At 40.1% G+C, this 25,827-nt stretch overlaps 1 protein-coding gene across 7 annotated transcripts in view; it reads left to right on the top strand.

Annotated features, from left to right (window-relative positions):
• SLC38A10 (solute carrier family 38 member 10) overlaps nt 1-25,827 on the top strand; it is a 90,428-nt gene that overhangs the window by 20,618 nt on the left and 43,983 nt on the right. For 4 of the 7 annotated variants that reach the window (XM_039346407.1, XM_039346442.1, XM_039346460.1 and 1 more), the window contains exons 6-11: nt 2,401-2,525; nt 8,109-8,211; nt 10,054-10,236; nt 11,247-11,361; nt 13,049-13,155; nt 14,528-14,605. In XM_039346407.1, coding sequence (XP_039202341.1) covers nt 2,401-2,525; nt 8,109-8,211; nt 10,054-10,236; nt 11,247-11,361; nt 13,049-13,155; nt 14,528-14,605 — 711 coding nt within the window. The remainder of the gene's footprint in view (nt 1-2,400; nt 2,526-8,108; nt 8,212-10,053; nt 10,237-11,246; nt 11,362-13,048; nt 13,156-14,527; nt 14,606-25,827) is intronic. The other 3 variants (XM_039346415.1, XM_039346433.1, XM_039346425.1) reach the window with 3 other exon arrangements.

The following is a 25,827-nucleotide window of genomic DNA, read 5'->3' as shown; positions in this document are numbered from 1 at the left end:
AACTCATACTTTTTAGGGTTTAGTTTGAAAAGCTTTCTCGATTATTGGCACTACCTAGTAAGGGAAGACCACTACCAGTAACAGGGATGCTATTTGCTCTTATGTGCAAACCACAGGCCCAGGAATGTGTCTCCCATATGTTACTCAAAGTTATATATTCTTCCAGGGAGATCCTGCCATGTCCTCATTTTCCAGCAAGTCAGCATTTTTATAGTAGTGTATACAATAGGATCTTAGGCCACACAGATTGTCAGAGGAACCCCTTAATGCTTCCTTCACTTTTTGTTTCACAGTGTTTAATCAAATGCTTCCTTCAAAGCTTTCTCACTGACGATTTGCCAGAGAGGCCGCTAACAAAATTCCCCTGCAGTAAGGCTCCTTCCTCAGTTTCTTTCAACTTCTCACCTCTGATGTTGTTCCTAGGTATTCCTTGCTTTATCTTGTCTCTCTGGCCATTTTCATCTTTGTTTGGGAATACCATTTATTTATTTAGGAACGTTTGAAATGGCCTCAGGCTTAAAGACTTGAAAAGACTTTAAAAGGCTTAAAAGACTCTTCAGCGGTGCGCAAAAAGGGACAGCTGAGCCTCAGCGCTAGAATAAACACATACAGTAGGTTATAATCATATATTTGCATTTGATTATATGAAATAATTATACATATAGACATGTGGCACCAGTTGTTTCCATCAGCTAGAACTCGGGGGCTTCTTTAGAAAGGTCCTGAAGGCTCTAAGAATGGCTCACTATTCATAGGAGGGCAAATTGCCCAGGGAATGCTAGTTTTGGGTCTACCTCCTCCATACTTACGGATAGGTGGGCATCTTTGGCTGGCATTCCCTGAGTCACGTAATGGCCATCTTCACGGTTCCCTTTTGTAAATACTTGTGCAGTTGGTACATCAGCCAAGCTGGTAAGAGGTATAGTGCCGTGTTTTCTTAAGCTACAATTTAGAAGCAGAAAACATAGGCATCCTTAACAAGCTCCAGTGATATCAAAATAATGATTCAGGGACCATAATATTGGCAGCCATCTGACACAGTTATATACTAGAGCAGCGGTTCTCAACCTGTGGGTCGGGACCCCATTTGGGGTCGAACGACCATTTCACGGGGGTCGCCAAACAACGCAGTCCGCCATTTTCCCCCCCTTTTCCTTAGCTGTGCTACTCCCTTTTATTCTATTGGCTTTTGAAAGCCAATAGAATAGACCCTCTTGAATAGAGTCTAATTCTATTGGCTTTCAAAAGCCAATAGGAATTGTCCAGGCTGTCTCTGCCCTGCTGAGCCCGCCAAAAATCCCATTCTGCAAACGGTGCTGCACCAGTTGAGTAGTCCTCGACTTACGACCGGTTGAGTAGTCCTCGACTTATGATCGGTTGGGGGTCGCGGCATTAAAAAGGTTGAGAACCACTGGACTAGAGGCTGACATCTTATGCAGGTATGTTACTTGCATTATTTGTGCCATGACACACACATTGTCATTTCCATTTCCATCACCCAACATGTAATGATCTCGGATTACCTTGATAATAGGCCAAATGAAAAACGGTGCCTTGTAATAAAGCTTATAACAAAATGGACTTTCTTTTTGTTATGTACCAACTATGTGTTTTCTGGGTTGCTCAGTTGGATATTAAAGAGTTATATAATTCCCTGCCCCCCCAAAAAAAAACAAATAATATTGTTTCCTCCCAGTAGGCAGCTTATTCTAAGATGGGGATGGGAGGCCAGGGAAGAAGGAAAGATAAGGAAAGGAGGGAAGGAGAGACCAGCATAGAAAAACAATTTTCTTCCATGCAACAGTTGCATTTGGAGTTAGCAGTTCAAATTAGGGGATATACTATAACCGCCTTGCCAGAAGTAGCAGATTTAAAAGAGAGAAGGAGGTGGCAGGCGTCTAGAGGAAGAGCAACGTGCAGTACAGTTCCTTCCTTGCCAAACTGGTGCTGGGGGCTTAGAACACATAGTGTATTTGGGAGGCTGTTGGCTGCTAAAGTTGGGAGAGCTCATTATTACAAAGCCCCCTGAAAAAGAGTGGTTGGTTAGGAGATGGAAATGTATAAAGTTGTTGAAAGGACTTAATACTAGAAATGGAAGCGATTAAATGCCAGTGAAGGGATTTGCATATTTTATCAAGCATCCCAGTTGAGAACATTCAGTTGGAGGATAAGCGATTCTTGCACCGCCCTTTCCTTCAGGACCCAGAAACCCCAGATTTCCCATACATTTGGTGCGCTGTGATGCAGACCTAGGAAATGTGGCGTGGTGAAATATCTGCTTGTGAGCTTCTACTGTCTCTTTGCTGCTTGCCGGTTGCCGATAAAGCTGATGCAACCTGGGTTGGCATGGTGTCTCTGTTGTCTAGATTGTAACCTCTCTTTTCTTTTCCTTGGCTACAGATCGTGCTCTCTGCTTTCAAACATGGCCTCTTTGTCGGGCAATGGCTACAGCGGGTCAGTTATGCACGCTGGGAGGGCATTTTTCGCTGCATTCCTATCTTTGGCATGTCGTTTGCCTGTCAGTCGTAAGTATCAGCAGTTCTAGCTGCTTGGAGATTGTGGGGTGGAATGAGTTTTTTTAAGGGCAAAGGGTCAGGATGGCCTGTATGGGATAGATACCATCTGGTCCCCTTGTCTTGATTTTAATCAAAATATTTTACAGCCCACTGAGGTATAGCATCTGACTGGGTTGTGACCCTTTTGTTACCTAGCTGGGAGAGGGAGTTATATTTCACTCTGGACTCATTGTACTTAAAAAGCTTCTTGTTCATAGGAGGCAAATACATCTCCGTTGTAATTTTCCATTGGCTTTAATGTCTGGTACTTGGGACAGTATTGACCCCTGTTCTTGAGATGTAAGAACTTTAAGCAGAGATCATTATTACCATAGCGGGCTTCCAATGTTTGCTTAAGATGAGTTTTGTGAACAACTTTGTAACATAACGTTTTCACAGAGAATATTTAAGGAAAAGATAATTGTTCTTAAGTCAGTTTGATCTTCTAGATTATAAACTCCCATTTATCCTTATAGACGTTGGACGGGGTTGGCTCCAGGCATTGTTTTGGTGTGTTGCACAGTGCAAAGCCTATTCCAGAATTTGGTTCAAATCTTTCAGTTCTCATTTAACACATTTACACATCCCTTACACAAACACACAATTTTTAAAACTTCCCAGTATCGGACTAGAAATGTAAGTTCCTGGCATCTTCCTATACAGAAACTCCCAACATTAGAAATGATATTTTTGTACCTTACGGTTTCCCTTGTTCTATTCTTCACCGTTCCCTCCTTCCGTTTTCTGATTCTGCCATTCTTTTTTCCCCCAATCCTTCAGTCTGTCAGTAAAAAAAATAATAATGGAAATCCATGCTGCATGCTGGCATAGTTTATTTTGGATGAAGAACTTAAAAGATTTTTTTTTTTTTGGGTATAACACATGCCTGCCCTTAGTTGTCATATTTATTCTTGTGGCAGATGTAAGCTTTCATCCACAGATAATTCCCATTTCCATTCTAGTAGCAATACTTCTACCACCCTTTCATTTGTGGCTGGACTGAAAAGTGGCCCAGTGAAACCATAGAAGTGTGTGTGCTCAGTTGAGGACCTAAAATGGACCGTTAGCACTAGCTTTGATACAGCTGGACTCTCCTTCTCCCTCCTCTGCCCACTCCCCCAATTATGCTTCTCAGATTTAATGTGCTTCCCTCAGTTTTAAGTGTCTCTGCTATAATTGGTGACAGAAGGGTTGATTCATTCTTTTATAGCTACCTAGTTACCACAGTGGGGGTTTATAAAATCCAAATTTGTCCTTTTTCTTGTGGTGGCCATTCAGCAACCAACCTTCATTTGGTGGGAGTTGGAAACAGCAAAATTATATGTTCCGGACTAGTATATTCACATATCTCTCTAAATATAGATTACTACACCACTGGTGTGGCCAGCCAAACTGAAAGTTAAATCCTATCAATTTTCCCAAGGGCAAGAATAACACAACGTTTCTTGGCCTGTGTGACGTCGTGCATGGATGGATGCCGGGGTTGCCAGGCTTGTAATAACTGACCTTTCAGTCGATTCACCCCCAAATTTTAAGATAGAAGTGTTAGATAGAAGCAAAGAAGTAACATGCGATATTGATTGGCCACTTGCTATGGCTTCTGAATGCACAAGTATGCTTTGCTTGTAGAGTTGGCTGTCTCTGGCAATAAGGTTTGTTGTCATTGCCAAATTCAAAGAGAAATGCCTCTGCGTCCCCTTCCCCCCCTCTCCCTCGCCGCTCATGTGTGCAGCATATGGTTTAACAGACTGCATAGGAGGCTGGGAGCCAGGAAGCCTAGAAATATAACATTAGCTCTGCTGCAGCCTTCCTGTACGACCTCAGGATAGTGTCCCTGTCCTTAACTCTTTTGTAATACGAGCTCGACTGGTATAAGCTTTGAATCAGGCATTTCAGCCAGAGGTATAGAGATGTGAACCAACTGGAATGACTGGCACGGTTCTTAGTTTGGTGTCATTGCTAGTGCAATATGAATGGCGTATTAAAGAATTGGGAATGAAGACTCTGCTTATTCTTTGCATTGCTTTTACCTGTGGCTACCCACATTTATGACCATTTGGCCCAATTTCTCCGTTAATCAATGATCTTTAAAATAATAATAGAAGTGCATTTTCCATTTGCTTTCTAAATCTGTTTTTCTTTCATTACATGTAAGTTTATTTCACTTAGATACAGTAAACGTATTTAACTCTTTGTCAGAAAAAGAAATCTGGATTTGTAAATGTTTTGCAGTAGCGACTTGAGCCTGCTTAATGCCCCTAGTTGGGGGGCTGCAAGGCAGACGAGATTGTAAAAAGTAGAACTCAGTATAGCAGTCAAAAATGCCAAGGTCTGTCTGAAAAACTTTCTTTTTATATTGGGTACCAGGGACCAGTTACATGGAGAGGTTTTTCCATGGACCAGAGAGTATGTAGTTTTGTGTGCTGCCTGCATCCTGTGGATGGGGTTTTCCTTGTTTGTGCGGACCGGTTGCTGGCATGCTGCGGCACAGTACTGGTCCACAGACCGGGGGTTGGGGACCCCTGGTGTAATAAATGTGATATAGATATTTAAAAAAACAGAGGCTGGAAAGAACAAAAGTTGGTAGAGAAAAATTTTGCCATATGCATCATTCTTGGGGGGAAGAGCAGTTTTTTTATTTAAGATTTGCAAAAATTCAATTCCTCAGGTCTTTTTTCATAGCATGGTAGCTACACTCAGAATCATTGGCTGGTAGGCAGCCTTAGATATTGAAGTACATAAATACATGTGCTTCTCTCAGGGAATTACAAGGGACACATCCCACTTTACAGCTGAATTATAATGCTGGAGGAGTAAGCCTATATCAGATGAAGCAAGATGCTATCTAATTCTGATCAAATATTCCAACTGTTTCGTCCTGAGACGTCTGCATTTTGCAGAATTAGGACTTTTCTCTGAGCAGCGTTCTCTCCTGCCCAGAAAAAACTAAAAAAAAACCCTGCACTTTTACCTTTTCAAAGCTCTACCAGGCAATGGATGTTTATGTTTAACAAAATGGAAAAATGGCCACCAAAAAAAAAAAACCACTCTTTTTTTTCCCCCTTCACCAAGAACTATTTCGGGCTGTGCTTGCTTGTGCTATTTTTCCTCCTTGTGCTCATCTTGGAAATAGAGAGATACATGTAAAGGCATTTGGACTAAATACTCTTCTTCAGTTTGCCCTGAGGGCAGCGTTCTGTGATTACAAGTGTGGTGAAGAATCCCTGAAGCATAAGGAAATGTTTATCAAAGGTTTCTGCTCCCAAATACGTTGATCTTGACCTGGCCTTCAGGGTGGACATTTCAGCTTAAAAATAAAATCTGTGCACAGCAAGGTACACTGCTTGTTATGCATCTTGGCGTCTTGATTGACAGAGAAGGTTTGACTTGCACATCTGATGGGTTTGAGAGTCTCTTTTACTTCTGTGTCTGGAAAGCCAAAATGTCTTGGGGCCTGTTTATACAAAGCTGGGGTGGTGAGGGACTTCTGATCTTCTGTCTCTTTGAACTACCATCTTTTTTTTTTAAAAAAACCCAAGAGTTTCCTCGTTAGATCAGACCAAAAGCTCTTTTAATCCAGCCCCCTGTCTCCCAACAATATCCAGGCAAATGCCATGGGGAAGTTCACAAGGAGAATATGGTGGCAACAATAATTTTACGATTTGTTCTTTGGGATTAGGCAAGTCAGAAGTCCTTTGCCAGGAAAGTTTTATTTTCATTCTGTATTGCATACCCAGAATTTCACAGAATACTTTCATATTACTCATCCAGCCTCAGAACGAATGAACAAGTAGAATCAAGAAGATTCATGAACATTCATGTTTTACTTTAAAAAAAAAAAAAAAGTGAGGTAGGCACTAAAGAGCTAAAGAAGAGGGGCCCATTCTCCCAGTTCCCCCTTCTCTGAAATGATTCTCCTTACTAAAAATCAAAAATCCCCATCCATCATAATCGTGGGGACGGTTTTAATCAAGAAAAAAACAGGAATTAAAAAAACAACCTTCTCTTAATCAGGGGACAATGCTTGCTATTAATATTTTTAAAATGCAGGATATCTGATTTGGTTCATAGGCTTTAAAAGGGAATTTCTCATCAGCATCTTCCCTACGTGCAAAGCTGTCTAGGTACGGGCTGTGTTTCAGGATTAGTATGTAGTTTGTTCTATAATTCTGGGCTTGCAGCAGAAAGATAACAAGGTTTTGTCCTTTTTTATTTTTCCTGAAGCCCTAGTAGGATTATTAAGAACAACCCAGCTGGATTGATTTTATTTATAGATGTCCCCCCCCCCCCTTATTACATTTACAAATGACTCAAGGTGGCATTTTGGAGCCCATATCCAACATTCCTTTCTCCTCACCCTATTTTCTCCAGCAAACCTGTGAGATTAGCTTAGCTGGGCTGAGGGAGAGAGAGAGTGACTGGCCCAAGGTCACCCATCTGCCTTTCCTAGCCAAAGTGGGGCTTGAACTTGCGGTCTCCCACTTTCTAGCCTGGTGTCTTAACCACTAGCCCAAACTGTCTCAAGGTTCAGACTGCCTTTTGCAGGGGAATGCTTAGAAAGAGAAGTCTATAGTCAGATTTTAAATTATATCCCCTTACCCCCCAGTTCATAATTTGATCTGGGGTAGTTTTAAAGGTGGGAATAAGAGCGATTTGTGTTTTATAGGCTCCCGTTTCCACCCCTACATCTAAAATCCTCTTTTAAAAAAGCTGGAACATATTTATTGGGGGGGGGATTTGATGTTGTTTTACGAGTTGGTCTGGGAGTAGTTTACTTCTGGGAAACTTCCCCTCCCATTGCTATCCTTAACCTTCCCACAAAGCCAAAAATGGCCAAAACAATTTTAGCCACACCCCTTCCAGAGATGATACTTAGACATTACTGGATTAAAAAAAAAAATGTGCTGCCCCTGACCATTCAAACCTTGCCAAACTCTGAATTAGATCTATGCAACCTCCAAACTGCTGTAGTAAATTATATACCTGATGTTGGGAACAAGCTTATATAAGCACCCAAACCCCGTGTAATTGGCTCCTTCAGTTTTCTGGGAGCTTGGGCTCAAGCATTAGTGCTGAAATATGACAGGCACAGTGTTTAGTTTTGGTTGTTTAACTTTTCTCTTTGACAATCCGATGCTTTCGCTCCTTCCCTGCTTCTTATTCTGTAAACACCGTATTGCTTTAATTATCAACCCAGGATGCTCCAAGAGCAATAATCTCCAGGGTGCTTTCTGGAGCTCTGCCACCGTTGTTTGACTCAAACAAGTGGTCATTCCAGTTGCAGCGTCATTTTTTTCCCCCCTTCTTTTTTTTCGAAATATTTACATTGTACACGTGGCAGTGGCATAGAGGAGGAGAGCAGGCGTATTTGTGTAACACTTAAAACTTGGGAATGTTTAAAATCTCTTGGCATTGGCAATATAAACCACTGTAGCGTGACAGGAGTCTTGTGGGGATATGCTGGGATTACCTTTATAGTGGCAACTGTGCACTGGATTGAATGTTTCTCTTCCTGACAACATTTTCTAACCAATGTTTGATTGTGTCTTGCAGCCAGGTCTTTCCGACTTACGATAGTCTGGATGAGCCATCAGTTAAAATCATGAGCTCCATTTTTGCCTCCTCGCTAAAGGTGGTCACTGCCTTTTATGTTATGGTGAGAATTTTTATTTGTTTATTTTTAAAATCTTTCCTGCCCTGTCCACTTCTGTACATTAAAAAAAACCAAACCCATTAAAAATATTCTGAAAAAAAAAGTCCTTAAAAAATTAACTGTGAGGAGCTATAAACTATTCTGCCAATTCAGGATTTGCAAACCGTAAATTCCATTAAGTATGGCTGGAAGATGGTGTGTGTGATTAGTGTGCATATACAGGGTTTAAATTTCCCCATATCTTAACTAAGCAATTATTTTGATAAGATGGATTAGCATATGCTGCCAGAACTGTCTGTATAAAACAGAAATACTGGAAAGAAAGGGTCTGCTTCAGCAACAAAGCATCAATATCTTGTCCTTTGTTGAGGTACTCATTTCTGATAGAGCCAAAAAAGAAAATTGTGACAAGTCCTTCCTTCCTTCCTTCCTTCCTTCCTTCCTTCCTTCCTTCCTTCCTTCCTTCCTTCCTTCCTTCCTTCCTTCCTTCCTTCCTTCCTTCCTTCCTTCCTTCCTTCCTCAAGGCAGCAAACATAATTAATATTCTTTCACTCCAATTTTTCCCACAACTAACAACCCTCTGGGGTGGGTTGGACAGAGAGCGAGTGACTGGCTCAAAATCACCCCGCTGGCTTTCATGCCTAGGGCGGTACTAGAACTCACAGCCTCCTGGTTTCTAAGCCAGCACCTTAACCATTACTAACAATGTATGTACATCTAGACCAGCGGTATGCACTGTTTGATTTTTCAGTGATGATTCAAAAGTTTCACCCCAAAAAGTGGTTAACTGAATTAATATTAAAAGTCCTAAATGCAATTTATGTGATTATTCCATCTAAAGCTTAATAAGTTTCCCGCTTGATACACTCAGCAATGACATTAGAAGGGATTATAGGAGCTGCATTGTGGGGGGGGGGGGGACGCAGTTTGTGCCTATCTGGGCAATGCTTGGCAGTTATTACATTTCTCAGTTGTAGTCATGTCTCAGTTCCATTGAGCTATTCATACTTGGGGCAGGGCAGGAACAATGAGCTTTGCTTGTAACTCTCCCAGTACTGCATTGTGAAATAAAGGACATTATTTTCTGAGAAGAAAATAACCTGAAAACCCTCATGTTGCATTATGAAACCCAGTTAAATACTTAGCTCATCCTGGCCAGGCATGATCAGTTCATGTTGGTGGATACATTACCATACCTATTTTTTTTTTTTAAAAAGGGCGAACTTTGGAGTTCAGTTGCCATCTTGCCTTCTGTGATAGAGGTAGAACTAGTTTGAGGAAAGCTCGACAGATTCTTCGTTCTCTCTGTTTCCATCCTGATAATGTGTGACAATATCTTAAAATGCATTTAAGATGAGGGAATAAAATTAAAATTACTGTAATGTTTTTACTTTTGGGAAAGTGTTGCTAGACATTGTTATTGCCAAGTGCTCAGAATGACTTAATAGCACCCTCATTTTCCTATCACATTGGAACTTTATGTTTTACTCATAAATCTATTACATGATTTACATACATACATCTATTCCTTTAAATATTCCCCATTCCATCTGTAAAACATATTCTGGAATTTGGAAATGTACAGGGAAACCCACATTATAGATAATGTGATATTCCTGACAGCTTTCTTAAGAGACAGATTTGAATGGGTGATAAGCATTCCATTCTGAGGTAAGGGAGGAATAAGAAGAATATAATTAATTAAACGATCAGAGAAAAAGCTAGCTATTTCTTAGTCTAGGGGGCAGGCCCAAGGGTTGCCTAAATTTATTCTCTTTTCAAAAATAAATAAATAAATAAATGTATATACACTCCGAAACTAATTTCTGTTTCTTGTTTGAACAGGTTGGGTTCTTTGGTTATGTGAGTTACACTGAAGCCATTGAAGGCAATGTACTTATAAACTTCCCTTCCAATGTAGTGACGGAGGTGATACGTGTGGGGTTCATGATGTCTGTTGCATTTGGATTTCCAATGATGATTCTTCCATGCCGGCAGGCTTTGAATACGCTTCTTTTTGAGCAGCAGGTAAAATTGTATAAACTAGATTTTAGGCTTTTCTCCATAGTTTATCCTAAACTGAAGAAATTGTGCTCACACTGCTCTCTCCTTCACTCTTTATATCTCACGCAAAAGGAACAAGTGGGATTTCCCCCCTTTTTAGGTTAAGAAAGCAATTATCAGTATTCGCTCTTGCATGGAATCAATTTTGCTGGGGTGGGAAATGCCTGGAAAAAGAGCAAGAAGTAATGTATAGGATACTCTGTCAAGTAGGTTTATTAGGTCTTCCTGAGCATGAGTCTTATGCCTGTGAAGACAGCAGCCATTGACTGCTAGGTATGAAGTAGAATTTAGCCTAAAGTTTCATAATATCCCAAGAAATAAAGAAATTTCAGACCAATAATCGGTTGTTGTGATGATGCTCTGGTCTCCTTTTTTTTGTTTTACTATTTTGTTTCCCCAAATGTAATCACTTTCCTAAGAAAGTCAATCTCTGGTCAATGATTGAATCTTGTGCCATTCAAATGCAGTGTGGTATAATCCATTTTTACCATGGGCATTATCACTGTGTACCTCATCAAGTACAATAATTTTGGCCTGCTGAAGCTATGATGAATCTTGCCCGCTACTGTGCTGATTCGTGATATGGCTGACATTGCTTTGAAATATAAGTGCCTTAACATTTGCTCTACTATTTATTTTGCAGCACATAAAAAGTTTTAAAGACAATTTTAAACAGTTATGAGAGTTACAAGTAACAAGAAAAGACAAATGGAAAATATGGCATTTCATTAGTTATATTGGCTTGTTATCTTTCATACGGGATGATTTTTCAGAAGTCATTAAGTCATGCTGGCTGGATTATTTTAGTTTTCAGTCTAAAGTTTTTGTAAATAATTTCCGAAGAGTAATAAAATGATTGGTCAAGAGAACATATTGGGAAGAGATTCTAATTTACAGGGTCCCTAAAGAGATCCCTGATAATTTGCAGGTATGTGTATTCATAGGGTTGTTATATTAATCTTTTCTTTTTTTAGCAGCAAAAAGATGGAACATTTGCTGCAGGAGGTTACATGCCACCTCTCCGATTTAAAGCTCTGACTCTGGCAATTGTGTTTGGGACCATGGTTGGTGGCATCATGATCCCAAATGGTAAGGGAAATTTTGGACTCTTAATCCCTGGTTTTTAAAAGCTCATGTGTATTTATGTGGTTGCTGTATATGAGCATGTATTAGAATAAGCCCAAAATGTCTGTGCAGTCAACTTTCATTAAAGGTACATGCTTTGCACCTATGAATACCTTTAGAATGATCACATTTATACCATGTAATAATTATTTCATGTTTATTTTCAAACTTGTTTTGCTTCTTGTTTCCAGTAATTTGTATGATCTTGTATATGTTGTCTTGAATTTTAGTATCTCTAGACAAAAATATGCCTGGTTACACCTTCCCTTTCTGAGATGCCTGTAAATATCTTAATATGTATATGGTGCTAACGGCTACCTATTTAGAAAGACTGTTCTATACAATGGTAGTCCTTGACTTACACCCAGTTGCTTAATGATCACTTGAAATTATAATGGGCACACAACAAATACTTTGCAGCCTGTATAGAACTCCTGACCATTGTAAAATATAATGTCTCCATCCCCACGGTCATGTGGCTGCAGTTTGGAGGCTTTATGATCATTGCCGCATCCCATAATCGTGTGACTGTAATTTGCAATGGGGTTTTCCAGTTCTTTGCAAAAAAACACTCATTCAGACAAATGGATTTCATACTTAACGACTGTGGCATTTGCTTAATGACCACTGCAAAAATGTCAAAAAATCAAGTCCAGTCATGTGGGTGCCTCAACTTATGACCTTAACAACCTACGGTCCTAACTGGGGTTGTAAGGGTGTAAGTCAAGGACTAGCTATAGTCTGGGGCAGAGATATTGTTATTTTTCATCAGGGAACTGGTTCAAGTAGAGAAGTGAATATATTATACTGTGTTAATGATATTACTTTAGGTAAAACACTGAATAACTTTTCTAGAGAACACCAGTGCCAGTGCTATAGAAAGAAAAGAGAAAAAAAAAAAAACACCCAGGGGAAAATATTTGGGTTTTTTGTTTGCTCTCAAGTCACGAGATTCTGCCATGTTAGAACTCCAGAGTAAGATGTCTTCCAATTGTTTTGTGCCTTCCGAATGATTTTAATTTCAATTCCCATCAGCCCTATCCAGTATGGAAAGGCTTAAGGAATTTGAAGTCCTCCCGCGGGTATCACTTGCCTATTCCTATCCTATATTTGTACAAGAATGAATATCTGGATCTATACTAGAACTAGAGTATCTATAATCCCACCTCTGAGGAAGTTAGGTGGTTTAGACATAGGAAATATAAATAAATAAAATAAATAAAATAATTTCAGTATCCTCCTAAGCATTCTTTGTTATCAAACAGAAGCATTGTGACAAGGGTATGCTTTCCACTCTATTTTAATGCATACTTAAGGATGAAGTAGTATCCTAATCTACTGTATTTATGGTAAGTATGGAGCTAAAGACGTTAGTTCATCACATTATGAACTAATCATTTGCTGATGTGCTTATTTTATCACAGTCAGTGACGTAGATTAAAATCTCTGCTTCACCGATAGGTTCAGAGCAGAAAGCAGGAAAAGTTCATTCTTTATAGTCTAGACCGAGAGTAGCTAAAGGGATCTAATTCATATTATGTGACTTTGAGCATATGCCCCCAGTTTTCCCCTGAATCATTTCAGTGGAAGAGCTAATTCATATGCCGTTAACTGAAGCTTCTAATAATTTTCTCTTACTCTTCTCTGCTAGTGGAGACCATCTTGGGCCTAACAGGTGCAACGATGGGAAGTCTCATCTGTTTTATCTGCCCAGCTCTTATTTACAAGAAAACCCACAAGAATGCCCTTTGCTCACAGGTCAGTGCCAATTATAATTAACTCTTATTCCATCTCCTGCTTACAGTAGAGTTTGGGCATCTTGTTAATTTCTCTGACGCCTAAGGAACCCAATTGACTCTCTTGTTCCAGATGAATGGCAGACACGGTAGGCAGGGCAAGGGTTCTAAGTAGAACACGTCATTATCAAGAAGTCAGCATTTGTGGCAGTGTACCTGCATCCTGTAACCTTGGGATGCCCCTCTTTTTATGTCTGGCAGACTGCAGTGCATTAATACCTGATTCCCGACGCTGCATCAGCCTGTTCCTTGCTATTGTGTTCCCAACATGGAGAATTCTGGCAGCATTTTAATTGCTTAGTCTGCTTCTTTGGGACTGTGGCTAAAACAAATACATTTCGGCACTGTGGGCCTTGCTCACAATCATTGGGTTTTTTTGGTTTCATCCCCAAAATAACAACTGCAAAAAAGGAGCAAGCGCGCGCGCGCACACACACACACACACACACACACACACACGCACACACACTATTATAGAAATAGATTTCTCATTGTAGAAATTGTTTAAAAAAACATGCCCAAAGCGTCCTTGTTTTTTCAAAGGTAGGACTGGTTCCACTTCCTGATTTATTACAGCCACTAATTTTTAAATGGAGCTGAAATTAAGGTTTTTGCTATTCCCTCTGACCATAATATAGTAAACTGACATTTTCATGGAAGTTCATCATTTCTCTGAGAAGAAGTGGGTGATAATGTTTTTTTCCACTGCTTACTCACTGTGCGTTTTCTCCTTGAAACATAGATTTGTAGCATCTTTATTTGATGGCATGCAACGTTTTAAGGAAAGGGATTGGGAGTTTTCAGGAAACTTGTTGGGTTAAGTCTTTGTTGTTATTTTTTGAAGCCAGCACAAGCGATGTTAGGCACAGCAGACTGACCTCACAAGACCAATGAAACAGCCATCCCTATTTTAGGATGAAACCTTATGTTGCCTCATTCTTCTCCTCTCTTGACACTTGTAAAAAGTTGCAGCATGTGTGGCAGGCAGTAGAACTAAGGCAGCAAAATAAAATTTGATTTTTAATTGGATACTATTGTATTCCAGTTCTGCCCCCTCCCCCACAATGCTTTTTGGCACTTTTTCATTGCAGGCTGTATCATATCCAGTTCATCTTCAAGTTAGTTTAGATAGACGTTTGTGGTCTTTGATTGCTGGGGTTTTTTGTTGTTGTTAACAACGTTGCAAACCATCCAGAGTATCTTTAAAATGGCTAGTGTGTCTTTTATCTGTCTGCATAGAATGGATATATGGGTGTGGATGTTTGTGAGTATGCATTTACATGCATTTGTAAATCACTCCTCAATTGAAGAGATTTTCCTTTCAACTCACACAGATCATAATTAAGATTGGGTCAGTTGCCACTTATGCTGAGATGGTGCAACAGGATGGTCTATTGACTTACTTGTGTTGGGTGAGTGTATAAGTGTCACTGTTCAAGGTGCAGCTTTGATATGTACTCCTCCCATTATTCGTGGAGAGTAGGGAAATGCATCCCCAGATGTTTTTGTTGGTTGGGTATCTAATGCCACCAACCATAGTTAATTGTTGCAGACAGCTGGTCAGTCAACAGTTGGCAGTGAGCCAGAGCCCCAGAAGGCTGCGTGGATTAAACAATGTGGGTAGTTCTCTTACAAGCTTCGAATGCTGGAAAATTGATTCAATAATTGAGCAACTGGGGGAAGTGCTAAGAATTCTGCCAGACTTGTGAAAGAGCTGATAACTTTCTCTTTCCTGTGGTTCTGCTTGTAAGACTATATATTACTTTCTTGGTATGGCAGGGAAGGGGTACAGTATGGGAGACAGTACTGTATAGACTGTCATCTCTCAAACAAGAGAGAGTCCCTGAATATTCTACATTTAACATAGAGGAGAAAAAAGCCGAGAAACTCTTGACTAGCTTAGTGTCTCTTTTATTGGCTAGTGTATCATATGACAAAGATGCTCAAAAAGATAATGGGCTTGTTTGACTACCGTACTGCACTTTATATGGAGTTACCCTTGAGGAATGTCCAGAAGCTCTACTTTGTAGAAAATGTGAGGTTTGGGTTGCTAACAGGTTGCTAACAAGTACATGATACCTTGACTCCAACATGGTAATGTTGACATATTTGCAGTAATGGTCAATAGTTTTCAAAGGTGGTATTTGGTTTTGAGGAACTCGGTCTGTCTTGATATGAATTACCCAGATGTTTTAGTTTTTCAAGGTAGTCTTCCAGTTGTGCCTGGAATCTTTTGAGTGAAGGGATTGTTAAGTGAGGTGCTACGTGACTGCTTCACTCAGTGACCATGATCCTAGGTCTCTCAGTTGTGGTCTTTAAGCAACTATTCGGGTCATTAAATGGACAGTTGGGGATAGGGCCTGAGCTTCTCACCACATCTGGGAGGTCCGGCCCCTCTTTCTGTCCCACTGGGGAGAATGCTGGAAGAAACCCCTGGTGTGCTTGAATAACGGACTTCAAGTCTGGCAAAAACATTAGCAAACCCCTCCATTCTGAGCCTTTCAGAAGGCTGGTATTTACTAGCATTTTCCTTCTGAGGGAAAAGGAAATGGATAGATGGACTTTATTAGGTGAGGAAGAAGCCCTGTATAGCCTCCCTCCTGAGGCATGTGACTGTACAATGAACCAGAAGCCAGGAGTTCAGATTCCCTACTAAGAGGTAATATATATCTACTCAAGAGTTTGCCATTTTAAAAGAATTTCTGCCTAACAGTTTGAAGAAAGGATTTTTTTTTTGTCTTTTACATCTGCGCCAACATTTTTCTATCCCTATAGAGCAGTGTTTCTCAACCTTGACAATTTTAAGGCATGTGGACTTCAACTCCCAGAATTCCACAGCCAGCGTTGCTGGCTGTGGAATTCTGGGAGTTGAAGTCCACATGCCTTAAAATTGTCAAGGTTGAGAAACACTGCTATAGAGGGTCCTGAATAGTGTGTAACCGTTAGGGATCTCTACCCATTCTTTCTTATTTCATATCTCTTGGCCGGCCTTCAGAAGGCATGCTATTTCATGAAGTCGGATTTGAGAGACACGTACCCTTTGATCAAGAATGAAAGAGACACACAAATATTTAACACCATTCGGGAACAGCCATGACAAATTTGAATGCACAGTAATACTTTTGGTTTGGTTAATTATAGGGTACTCTTCTCCATTAAATATTTCCTGATGTTTTGGGAAAAATACGTTGTGGTTTACTGGATGATATACTGATCTTTTCAAAAGATCTATCTTTACATAAGAGATGTCTTAGAACAATCCCACGAACGCAGACATTTTATTTGGTTGAGAAAATGTGCACTCAAATCTTCCCCAGTTGGACTCTCTATGTGGCAGGAGCCTGCAAAAACACAGTCTATAGCTAAGAACCTAGAAATAACGAAGGACGCCCTGCATTTTCAAAGCTTTGTGAAGGTGTATAAAAAAAGTCATTCCTTTTTTAAAATATTTTTTATTCATAATACAATTAAAGCAAAAATGGACAAACATGACATTCCAGAATGAATTTTCCTAACAGTTTGTTTCTCATGGTACAAAAACTTAATACATCGTTCTTAACCTCTATATAAGCCTCATCCAATCTATACAATACAATTATATATACAATTTTAGGTGCAGTTATACATATCTTTTAATTCTAAAAAAAAAAAGTCATTCCTAACTTTGCAGGATGTATATGAGTGCTGTCTCAGCTCTTAAACAAAGGACGGTAATTTAAGATTGTCTACTGGAGAGCAAGCAGCATTTCAATAATCGCAAATCCTTTTTGCAGCCATTGCTCAAACATCTCTAGATCCTTCCTGCCCCCTTGTGGTGGAAACAGATTCCTCGGGTTTGCCTTAAGAGCCCATTCTTCTCCACACAGTGAAAAAGGTGTGGATGGGGGGGGGGGGAAATAGAGAAATCTGCCATGTACAGGTAGTCCTCAGCTTACAACCGTTCATTTGGTGACTGATCAAAGTTTCAATGGCATTGAAAAAAAGTGGCTTATGACCATTTTTCACGCTTATGACCCTTGTAGAATCCCCAGGGTCACGTGATCAAAATTCAGATGCTTGGCAGTTGGTTCATATTCGTGACAGTCGCAGGGTCCCAGGGTCACGTGATCACCATTTTGCCACCTTCTGACAAGCAAAGTCAGCGGGCAAGCCAGATTCATTTAACAACGGTGTGGCTAACTTAACAACTGCACTGATTCACTTAACAACTGTGATAACAAAGGTCGTAAAATAGGGCAGGACTCAATACATGTCTCACTTAGCAATAGAAATGTTGGGCCTCATTGTGGTCAGATTTGAGGGTTACCTGTACTTTCTGTATCCAATTTGCTTCTCCCAAGCTGAATTGAAATCAGGACATTTTCAACGAAGAAGTTGCTTGCGATAAAAGTTGTGTTCCAGTGACGGAGGCATCTCCTACATTGAGCAATTCATCCCGTACCAGTAATCCCTGACTTAACGGCCACAAATTGAGCCCATAATTTTAAACGAGACATTTGTTCAGTGAGTTTTGCCCCGTTTTACGACCTTTTTTGCCTCAGTTGTTGAGTGAATCACTGCAGTTGTTAAGTTAGTAACGTGGTTGTTACATGACTCTCTAGCTTCCCCATTGACTTTGCTTGTCAGAAGGTCGCGTATGTTGATCATATAACCAACCCCAGGACACTGCAACCGTCATAAATATGAGTCAGTTGAGAAGTATCTGAATTTTGATCACATGACCATGGGGATGTTGCAGCAGTCACAAGTTTGAAAAACTTTTTTCAGTGCCCTTGTAATTTTGAACAGTCACTAAACAAACTGCTGTAAGTCGAGGACTACCTGTATAGGTGTACACAGATCATGGGAATTTGGAAATTCTGCAGGAAGCACCATATCTTACACGTTTTTGCATTAGGTGGACACAGGTTTTTTTTTTTTAATATTACCCATATTCCTAATTCAGAGAACAAATTATCAGAGACACTACATCACTTATTAGCCCTGGTAGCAATGTGACTGTCTCTGAAGGCCTTTTCTGAGAAGTGGGCTTCCTTGTGCGGTTGCTTGGCCACTATGAAAACACAGTTGAACTGGTTAGCCGGGAATCCAATTCCAATAGGGCAGTGATGGCGAACCTTTTAGAGACTGAGTGCCCAAACTGCAACCCAAAACCCACTTATGTATTGTCGGGTGCCGGGTGGAGGTGGCCCATTGGATGGGCATGGCTTCAGTGGTAACGGCAGACTGGGTGGGACTAAAAAGTTCAATCAATCAATTCCAACTTTGCGAGATCTTTTTTTTTCCCCACAAGAAGTTGAAATTGATTGATTGAACCTTTTTTTTTTTTTTTGCACATGGCAGCGGAGGCTTAAAGCAAAAAGGTTTTATAAAACCCAGCTGAAGGCCTAGGACTGGGGCGACGGCGCGGGTGCCCACAGAGAGGGCTCTGAATGCCACCTGTGGCACACGTGCCATAGGTTCTCCACCACGGCAATAGGGCATTGCTTATGTTCTCATATATCTGAACATAAATGTTCCATGCTCATGTGTCTCTAGATGCAGCCAAGCAACTCTAACCTCCCCAGAGATTAGATCTTCCAGAAATATTGGAGGTTGGGACACAGGCCGTGATCTGCTAGGTTGGGTTAGAATGCAACAATAATAGGTTGCATATGTCAGGGCTCAAATGGATGACTTCTAGTGAGCCCCATAAGCTAAGTCTTCGTCTTTATCTAGGAATGATGAGCAGTCGTTCCATCTGTGTTCCTCTTCCTTTAAGGGAGTAGATGTTGCTGGACATGATGTAGGGGTCACTTGAAATTTTTGCATTGAGCAGAGGAGAGCTATTTTGGCTGAAGATGAGAGCGTACGTCAAGGATTGTTTCGTCTTGTCCTATTTGTTGCTGGTCACAGATATTCCTGGAGAGCTGTTTCGCTTCAGTTCTCCTTCACCAGTTGCATCGTGGGATTTTATTACTGATTTTTTCCCCCCTGTACAGGGTTAAATAACAATTTTTATGGTGGTGGATTTGTTTACCAAGATTGCTCATTTCGTTCTTTGTACAGTCCTTTCATCAGCGCAACTGTGCAACTTTGTGTATACCACACTTTTAGCTACAGGATCTCAATCAGTCATGTGATCTCAGACCAGGATCCTCAATTAACATTCAGATTTTGGAAGGCACCTCCTTGGTTACCTAACAGATCATTCCAGTGCTTTTAGTTTGCAATCACCTGCTTCTATGGAAGTTCATCCATTCTTCCATTGGCCACTACTTGTACTTGAGGATCTTCCTGCATCTGGCATTCTAAAATTGTTCCTCTTCTGCCCCCCCCCCCGCATTTTGGGAAGATGGGGAATATATCAAGTAGAATGCATTCTAGATGCAAGAAGAGGAGGAAAACTGAACTATTTGATTCACTGGAAAGGCTACCCTGAATCAGAAAGGTTGTGGGAAACCACAACATATGTCCTTGCCTGAAGTCTTGTGCTCCAGTTTCATTTTAAATTCTTGCACGCGCCCCTTTCCCCTGATCTCCCACCACTGTAAATAGACAGTGAACCACAGGATGAAGGATATTCTGTGCTTCTTACCACAGTGCCAGTGTTTTCTTTGTTTAGGGTGGGAGATTGAATCTAATGGGGAAGATAGCAATAACATTTAGACTTTTATACTGCTCCATAGCACTTTACAGCCCTCTCTAAGCAGTTTACAGAGTCAGCATATTGCCCCCAACAATCTGGGTCTTCATGTTACCAACTTTGGAAGGCTGAGTCAACCTTTAGCTGGTCAAGATCGAACTGCTGGCTATGGGCAGAGTTTTGCCTGCAATACTGCATTCTAACCACTGCGCCACCATGGTAGCACAGGTGATGTAGAGCAGAGGTCCCCAAGCTAGCACCCACAGATGTGCAAACAGCCGCTAGTGACTGTGCACTTGTGCAAACAGGGCCACTAGCATCTGCACCTGCGCAAGCAGACCCACTAGAGCCCGCGCGCATGTACAAATGGGGCTGCTAGCATCCATGCGGTGGCTAGTCCCCTCGCGGCGGTGCTAATTAGACCTGCCACAACTCTTTTGGGAATAAGAAAGAAGGAAGGAAAAAAGAAGGCACATCCTCATGAATGGACCATTGCAGTGCATTGTGCATGGAGCTACCTTTGGACCACTTGGAAACTACAGCTAGCCCAGAATGCGGTGATATGGGCAGTAATGGATGTGCTGGTGTATGTCTGTGTGACAGTCCTGCTCCACGAGCTGCACTGGTTACCAGTTGGCTTTCAGGTTGAATTAATAGGACTAGTTACAGCTATAAAACCCTCCATGGCACAGGGCCTGATTATTTAAGGAGACTGCTTTATCTGATCATTTCTGCCTATCTTGTAGGATTGAGCAGAATGGATATACATCTGGACCCTTCAATTAAGCAGTGTCATGTAGCAAGGCCTACAAATTCACAGTGCCTGTCCACTAGAATAAGATATGGCTCCTACCCTGGTGGATGTTCAGAAAGTTACTGAAAACTTGGCTATTTTCCCATGCTTTGAGGTAGAGTGGGCATCAAGCCCCTTTGGATTTGTAATTGTTATGGATTGTTGTCTGGACAATTCTATTTGTTGTTGTTATTATTTTCTTTTAAAGTTCTAACCCGCCCAGAGTTTTTATAATTGGGCAGCCTCTAACTTATTAAATTAAACTAAGCTAAAACTCAATTAAAATTTCACTACACTTATATCTTCTGTTCTCTTAATCCAAATATTCTTCCAAATGTGCACTTGGAACTTCCATTCATGTTTATTTTACCCATTTAAATTTCAGGATTTCTACATGCATTCATCTATTCCACATAATTTTGCAGCTGGTCCCACTTGGAATATTTATGGAATTAAGATGAGTCTTTGAAATCTAGAATAAACCATTTCTAATTGGATCTGTTTTTTCACTCTCGATTTCACAGTTGGCACCATTTCTGAGTCATAATGTTTACCACTTTTATATATTGAGTGTGATCTTCTCACCAAAGGGGTGCCTATTTATCTAGTTGCATTTGCATGCTTTTGAACTGCTAGGTTAGTAGGAACTGGGGTGAGGATAGGAGGTTACCCTGTTGCATAGCACTTGGATCCCAAACTTGGGCTGCCAGTTTTCCAGGCAACAAGCCTAACGCCTTAACCGCTGAGTCACTGCCCAGCAGTGCAACAGAGCTCTGTGACGTCGTGCTGACCACATGACTGCAGAAATGTCTTCGGACCTCGCCCTTTAGTAATATTTATTTATTTATAATTTATTACTCTGTGGAGTAATAAAATCCACAGAGACTCCTTTACCTTTTTTTTAATATATTGATTGTACTTCTCAGTCAGTTTTCTGTCAGAACCTGGAGTTTGTTCTCTGGATTCTCTGAACCAATTTGGTTCTCATGGGCATGAAGAAGTTTGGGACAGTTGTCATTCTGCCTTTAATCACGCGAAAATGGTTTGCTTCATTTTTTTTACTCTTATTATCTTTGAAGAGATTCCTCAAGAATTCCTTCTCATATTGTTGAAGTTGCCATAGATTTTTTTGTAAACAGTATATCCTGACAGAGTACAGGTAGTCCTCAACTTAAAACCATTCATTTAATGATTGTTTGAAGTTTCAATGGCACTGAAAAAAAGTGACTTACGACAAGTTTTCACACTTATGGCTGTTGCAGCATCCCATTGGTCATGTGACCAAATTTCTGATGCTTGGCAACCGGCATATATTTATGACGTTGCATTGTCCTGGGGTCAAGTGATCACCATCTGGCTTCCCCAATGACTTTCCTTGGTTTCTGACAAGCAAAGTCATTGGGGGAAGCCAGATTCACTTAATGAATGAATGATCCACTTAACAACTGCATTGAGATTCACCTAACAACTGTGGTAAGAAAGGTCGTAAAATGGGGCAAAACTTGGTCTTACTTAGCCATGGAAATTTGGGCTTGATTGTTGTTAAATCAAAGTTTGCCTGTACATTGTTGAACCTGGTGAGCCTGGGAACCTTCCAGAATATTTAATAGTTGTTGCTCTGCTTGTATTGTGTACAAACCTCCGTGCAGCTGACGGCAGCTTCACCTGCACACCTGTGAGGCGTCACATGCACTTTATTTTTTTCTCCTTTGGGCATATGTTATCTTAGTTCATTGTGGAAGATGATAATTTTTGTTTCAAGCAGATTCACTTTATCCTTCAAAGGAAACAGATGTTCGTTTTTCATGTGTATATGGACGTGGGTGTGGGTGTATTCATGTGGTTGCAGGAATTCTTGCCTGTTTAACATTTTCTTAACAGCAGGTCTTGCATTCAGAAGAGGCCAGCACTCCTATAGGTTGCACATTCTTGGCTCTATATGGGCAAAGTATGGGTGACAGTCTTGACAAAACAACTCAGTCAGGTCTGACAAATGTTCTGCCAGGATATTGGCTAGGTACATCAGTGTAGGGATGAGTGCACCTATTTCCAATCCTAAAACTGGAGCAATCGCTTCAATATAACTTGTACAGCAGGGGTCTTCAAACTTAGTCCTTTTATGACTTATGGACTTCAACTCCCAGAATTCCTCAGCTAGCATGCCTGGTTGAGGAATTCTGGGAGTTGAAGTCCACAAGTCATAAAAGGGCCAAGTCTAAAGACCCCTGTTGTACAGTATGTGGTTCTTCAAGTGCTTATTGCAGTCAGGCACTATTGAGAGGTTGGGGTTTTTTTTTTTTTTTTACTACCTTTCACTTGGTTTCTAATTCCTTAATCTTAGAAGTCTTTTTCTTCCTTTTTCTTCCCTTTTCATGCTTTGCACCAATTCAGTCAGCACTGCTGATCTATTCCAAAATTTCTAGGAGACATCTAACCTTCCCCAGCCCAAATGGCCAATATACAGATAGGCCTCAACTTATGATCACAATTGTGCCCAAAATTTTTATTACTAAAACACTCAGTTGTTAACTGAGCGTTGCCCCATTTTATGACCTTTCTTGTCCCAGCTGTTAAGAGAATCACTGCAGTTGTTAACTTAGTAATGTGGCTGAAAAGTGAATCTGGCTTTCCCATTGACTTTGCTTGTCAGAAGGTCCCAAAAGTTGATCACACGACTCCTGGGATGCTGCAACCGTCGTAAATATGAGCTGCTTGCCCAGTATCCGGATTTTGATCACTTGACCAGGGGGATGCTGCAATGCTTGTAAATGTGAAAAAAAGTCATAAGTCACTTTTTTCAGTGTTGCAGCTTTGAATAGTCACCAAACGAATGGTTATAAGTTGAGGACTATCTGTACGCCTCTGTCTAGAAAAGCATCTGCTGTGGTTCATTATGATTCTGTGACAATTTTCTTCTACAACGCGTGAGTGACAGAGGCATAGGCAAAGCTACTCTTTTTTTTTCCTAGTTAAATGTTTTTGCTACTCTCTTGTTAATGATTTTGTCGGCATTTCAGGAAGCTCAAGAAACATCTTTTTTTAAAAAAAAAATGCATTGAAATCACTCTCGCTTATTACATACGGATGCGTTGTCATCTCCGTTGTATTTAATGGGGTGTCACTTGTAAATGGAAAAGGAATTTTTTAAAAACACTATACTTTTTTAAAAAAAATTACTTTAGAGAGGGAGATTATTATATCATGCTTTTTTCCAAAAGGAGGGGGAAAAAAAATAACCCATAGCTTGAAAACAGTTTTAAAACGTCATGGTAGTGATATCCTTTTTCAGATAAATAATATGCTGAGGAGTTTTGTGATGGTAATAATGTCTCTGTGCTGGTTGGTGGAGCTGTTTGATTTGTCAGAATGGTTTCTGATCAGTTAGAAGGGCCTCTGATTATTATTGAATGGACTGTTTCGATCTCAGGATTCTGTTTGCCATTGATTGAACTGCTAACGTATTAAACTGCACAAAGATCATGGCAGTACAAGGTCCTGAGCAAGACAAAATGCAGAGGAAAATAAGCTATGCAAAGAAGATTGTAATTGATTCAGAAAGTAAATTAAATACTAAGAGAGAGGGAAAAGAAATTAGAGTAGAGAAATGGAGAGAGAAAATGGCAGTTTCCTGGCAAAGTTCAGAGGCATGTGAAGAAGGTTAATATTCCTATTTTATCCTGAATCTCTTGCTGGAAAGCTTTAGTCTTGTTAAATAGACTTAGTTAGATTTCTGACCAAGGCCAAGAAAATAGCAAAGGCATTCTGAAAAGCAAATGGTGGAAATCTTGATCATAGCAAAGATCACTGGATTTCCAGTACATTGAAACATAAACATTGGGACTTTATTGATTTGCACATGCTGGCTTTGCAGTTAATGGGATTGATATATATATATATACTGTATATATGCATTGAGGAGAATAGCACACGCTGCTCGAGTTCTGGTTTTTGTTTTGCTGCAGTTGTTCCCTCTGCCTAAAAAGATGCTTTTCGAACAGAGAAATAACTTACCTCATTCGTGATGGGGATGGCAAACACAAAAAATAATAAAGTAAAATTCTAGCTCTTAATATGCAATTCCCTCCTGCATATTCATAATGCCTCTTTAAATGGTTCCTAATAAAGCTTGCATCTTGTAGAGGTGTGCATTTGTTTTTACTTCTTTGTACTTTAGGTAGAAAATGCAATTTAAACTCCAGTCCAAATAGGAAAGCTAATTTTATTTGGCATCTCCAGTGTATCGGTTTTATTAACCAGGAAGCCCACTTTCCCAAAGTGTAAAATCCCAAATGCCTTGCTTTAATTCCTGATATAATTAAAAGCTTAAACTCAACAGTCTAGCATCCTAATTTATTTCAGTTTTTGAAATTTCTTTTAAAATAAGGAAGTATGATCACTTTGTGATAGTGCACATAGTTTGCATAATTAGAGAACTCTCAGGGTTTATGTGTTGCACGCAGGTTAAAAGCTTTAAGGAGTGCATAATGGAAAAGTCCTCTGACTTGAGACCTTTGCAGATCCCCTGCCAGTACAAAAATGATTCTAGATCCATTAGAGCGAGATTCTGATTCCTGTGTTTTAAAAGTGCATAGCCTAATTAATTCATAATAGCGATCTGGACAGATTTGTAACTCCTAGTGTCCCATATTATATTCTTTTGTCTTATTTTATTTTTATAATTCTCATCTTTCCAAAGGAACCAGAACAGCATACTGAACAAGCAACAAAAACAAAACAATCTTAAATTTAAAAAGGTTAGATAAAACTGTATCTAATAAAGCCCTTTAATCATAAAGCAAAACAATCAGAATACAGCAATTAAAACAAAATTAATTTTAAAAGGCAGTATGCTCTTGGAGCTGTTCTTACTTACAAACGCATGTATGAACAAGCAATTACGACGATACTTTAAATTTCCTTTGGATTAAACCTATACTTTGCTTTCCCTTGAAGGAGTTCTGGAATATGTAGATTTAAGTTAACCTTGGGAAGTAGAGTTAGTTGTAGTGATTAATATAAAGCCGGTCACAATAGAATTTATAATAGATCTACTAATCTAAGAACATATCTGCTCCTATCCTGTGCTGATGCTGTTTTATTCTAAGATAGCATAAAGAAATTCTTTTCTGCACTGGGATGCTTTGGCAGCCTTATTTAAAAAAAAAAAAAATCAGTCCAGACTATAGGCTGCTTTGGCCATTAGACAATTCCCCTGC

Source organism: Crotalus tigris, unplaced genomic scaffold (genome assembly GCF_016545835.1).
Source record: "Crotalus tigris isolate CLP2741 ecotype Arizona unplaced genomic scaffold, ASM1654583v1 scf7180000017551.9496454, whole genome shotgun sequence".
Classification (NCBI taxonomy): domain Eukaryota; kingdom Metazoa; phylum Chordata; class Lepidosauria; order Squamata; family Viperidae; genus Crotalus; species Crotalus tigris.
Note: the sequence above shows the minus strand (reverse complement) of the source record. Positions and strands in the feature narration are given on the sequence as shown.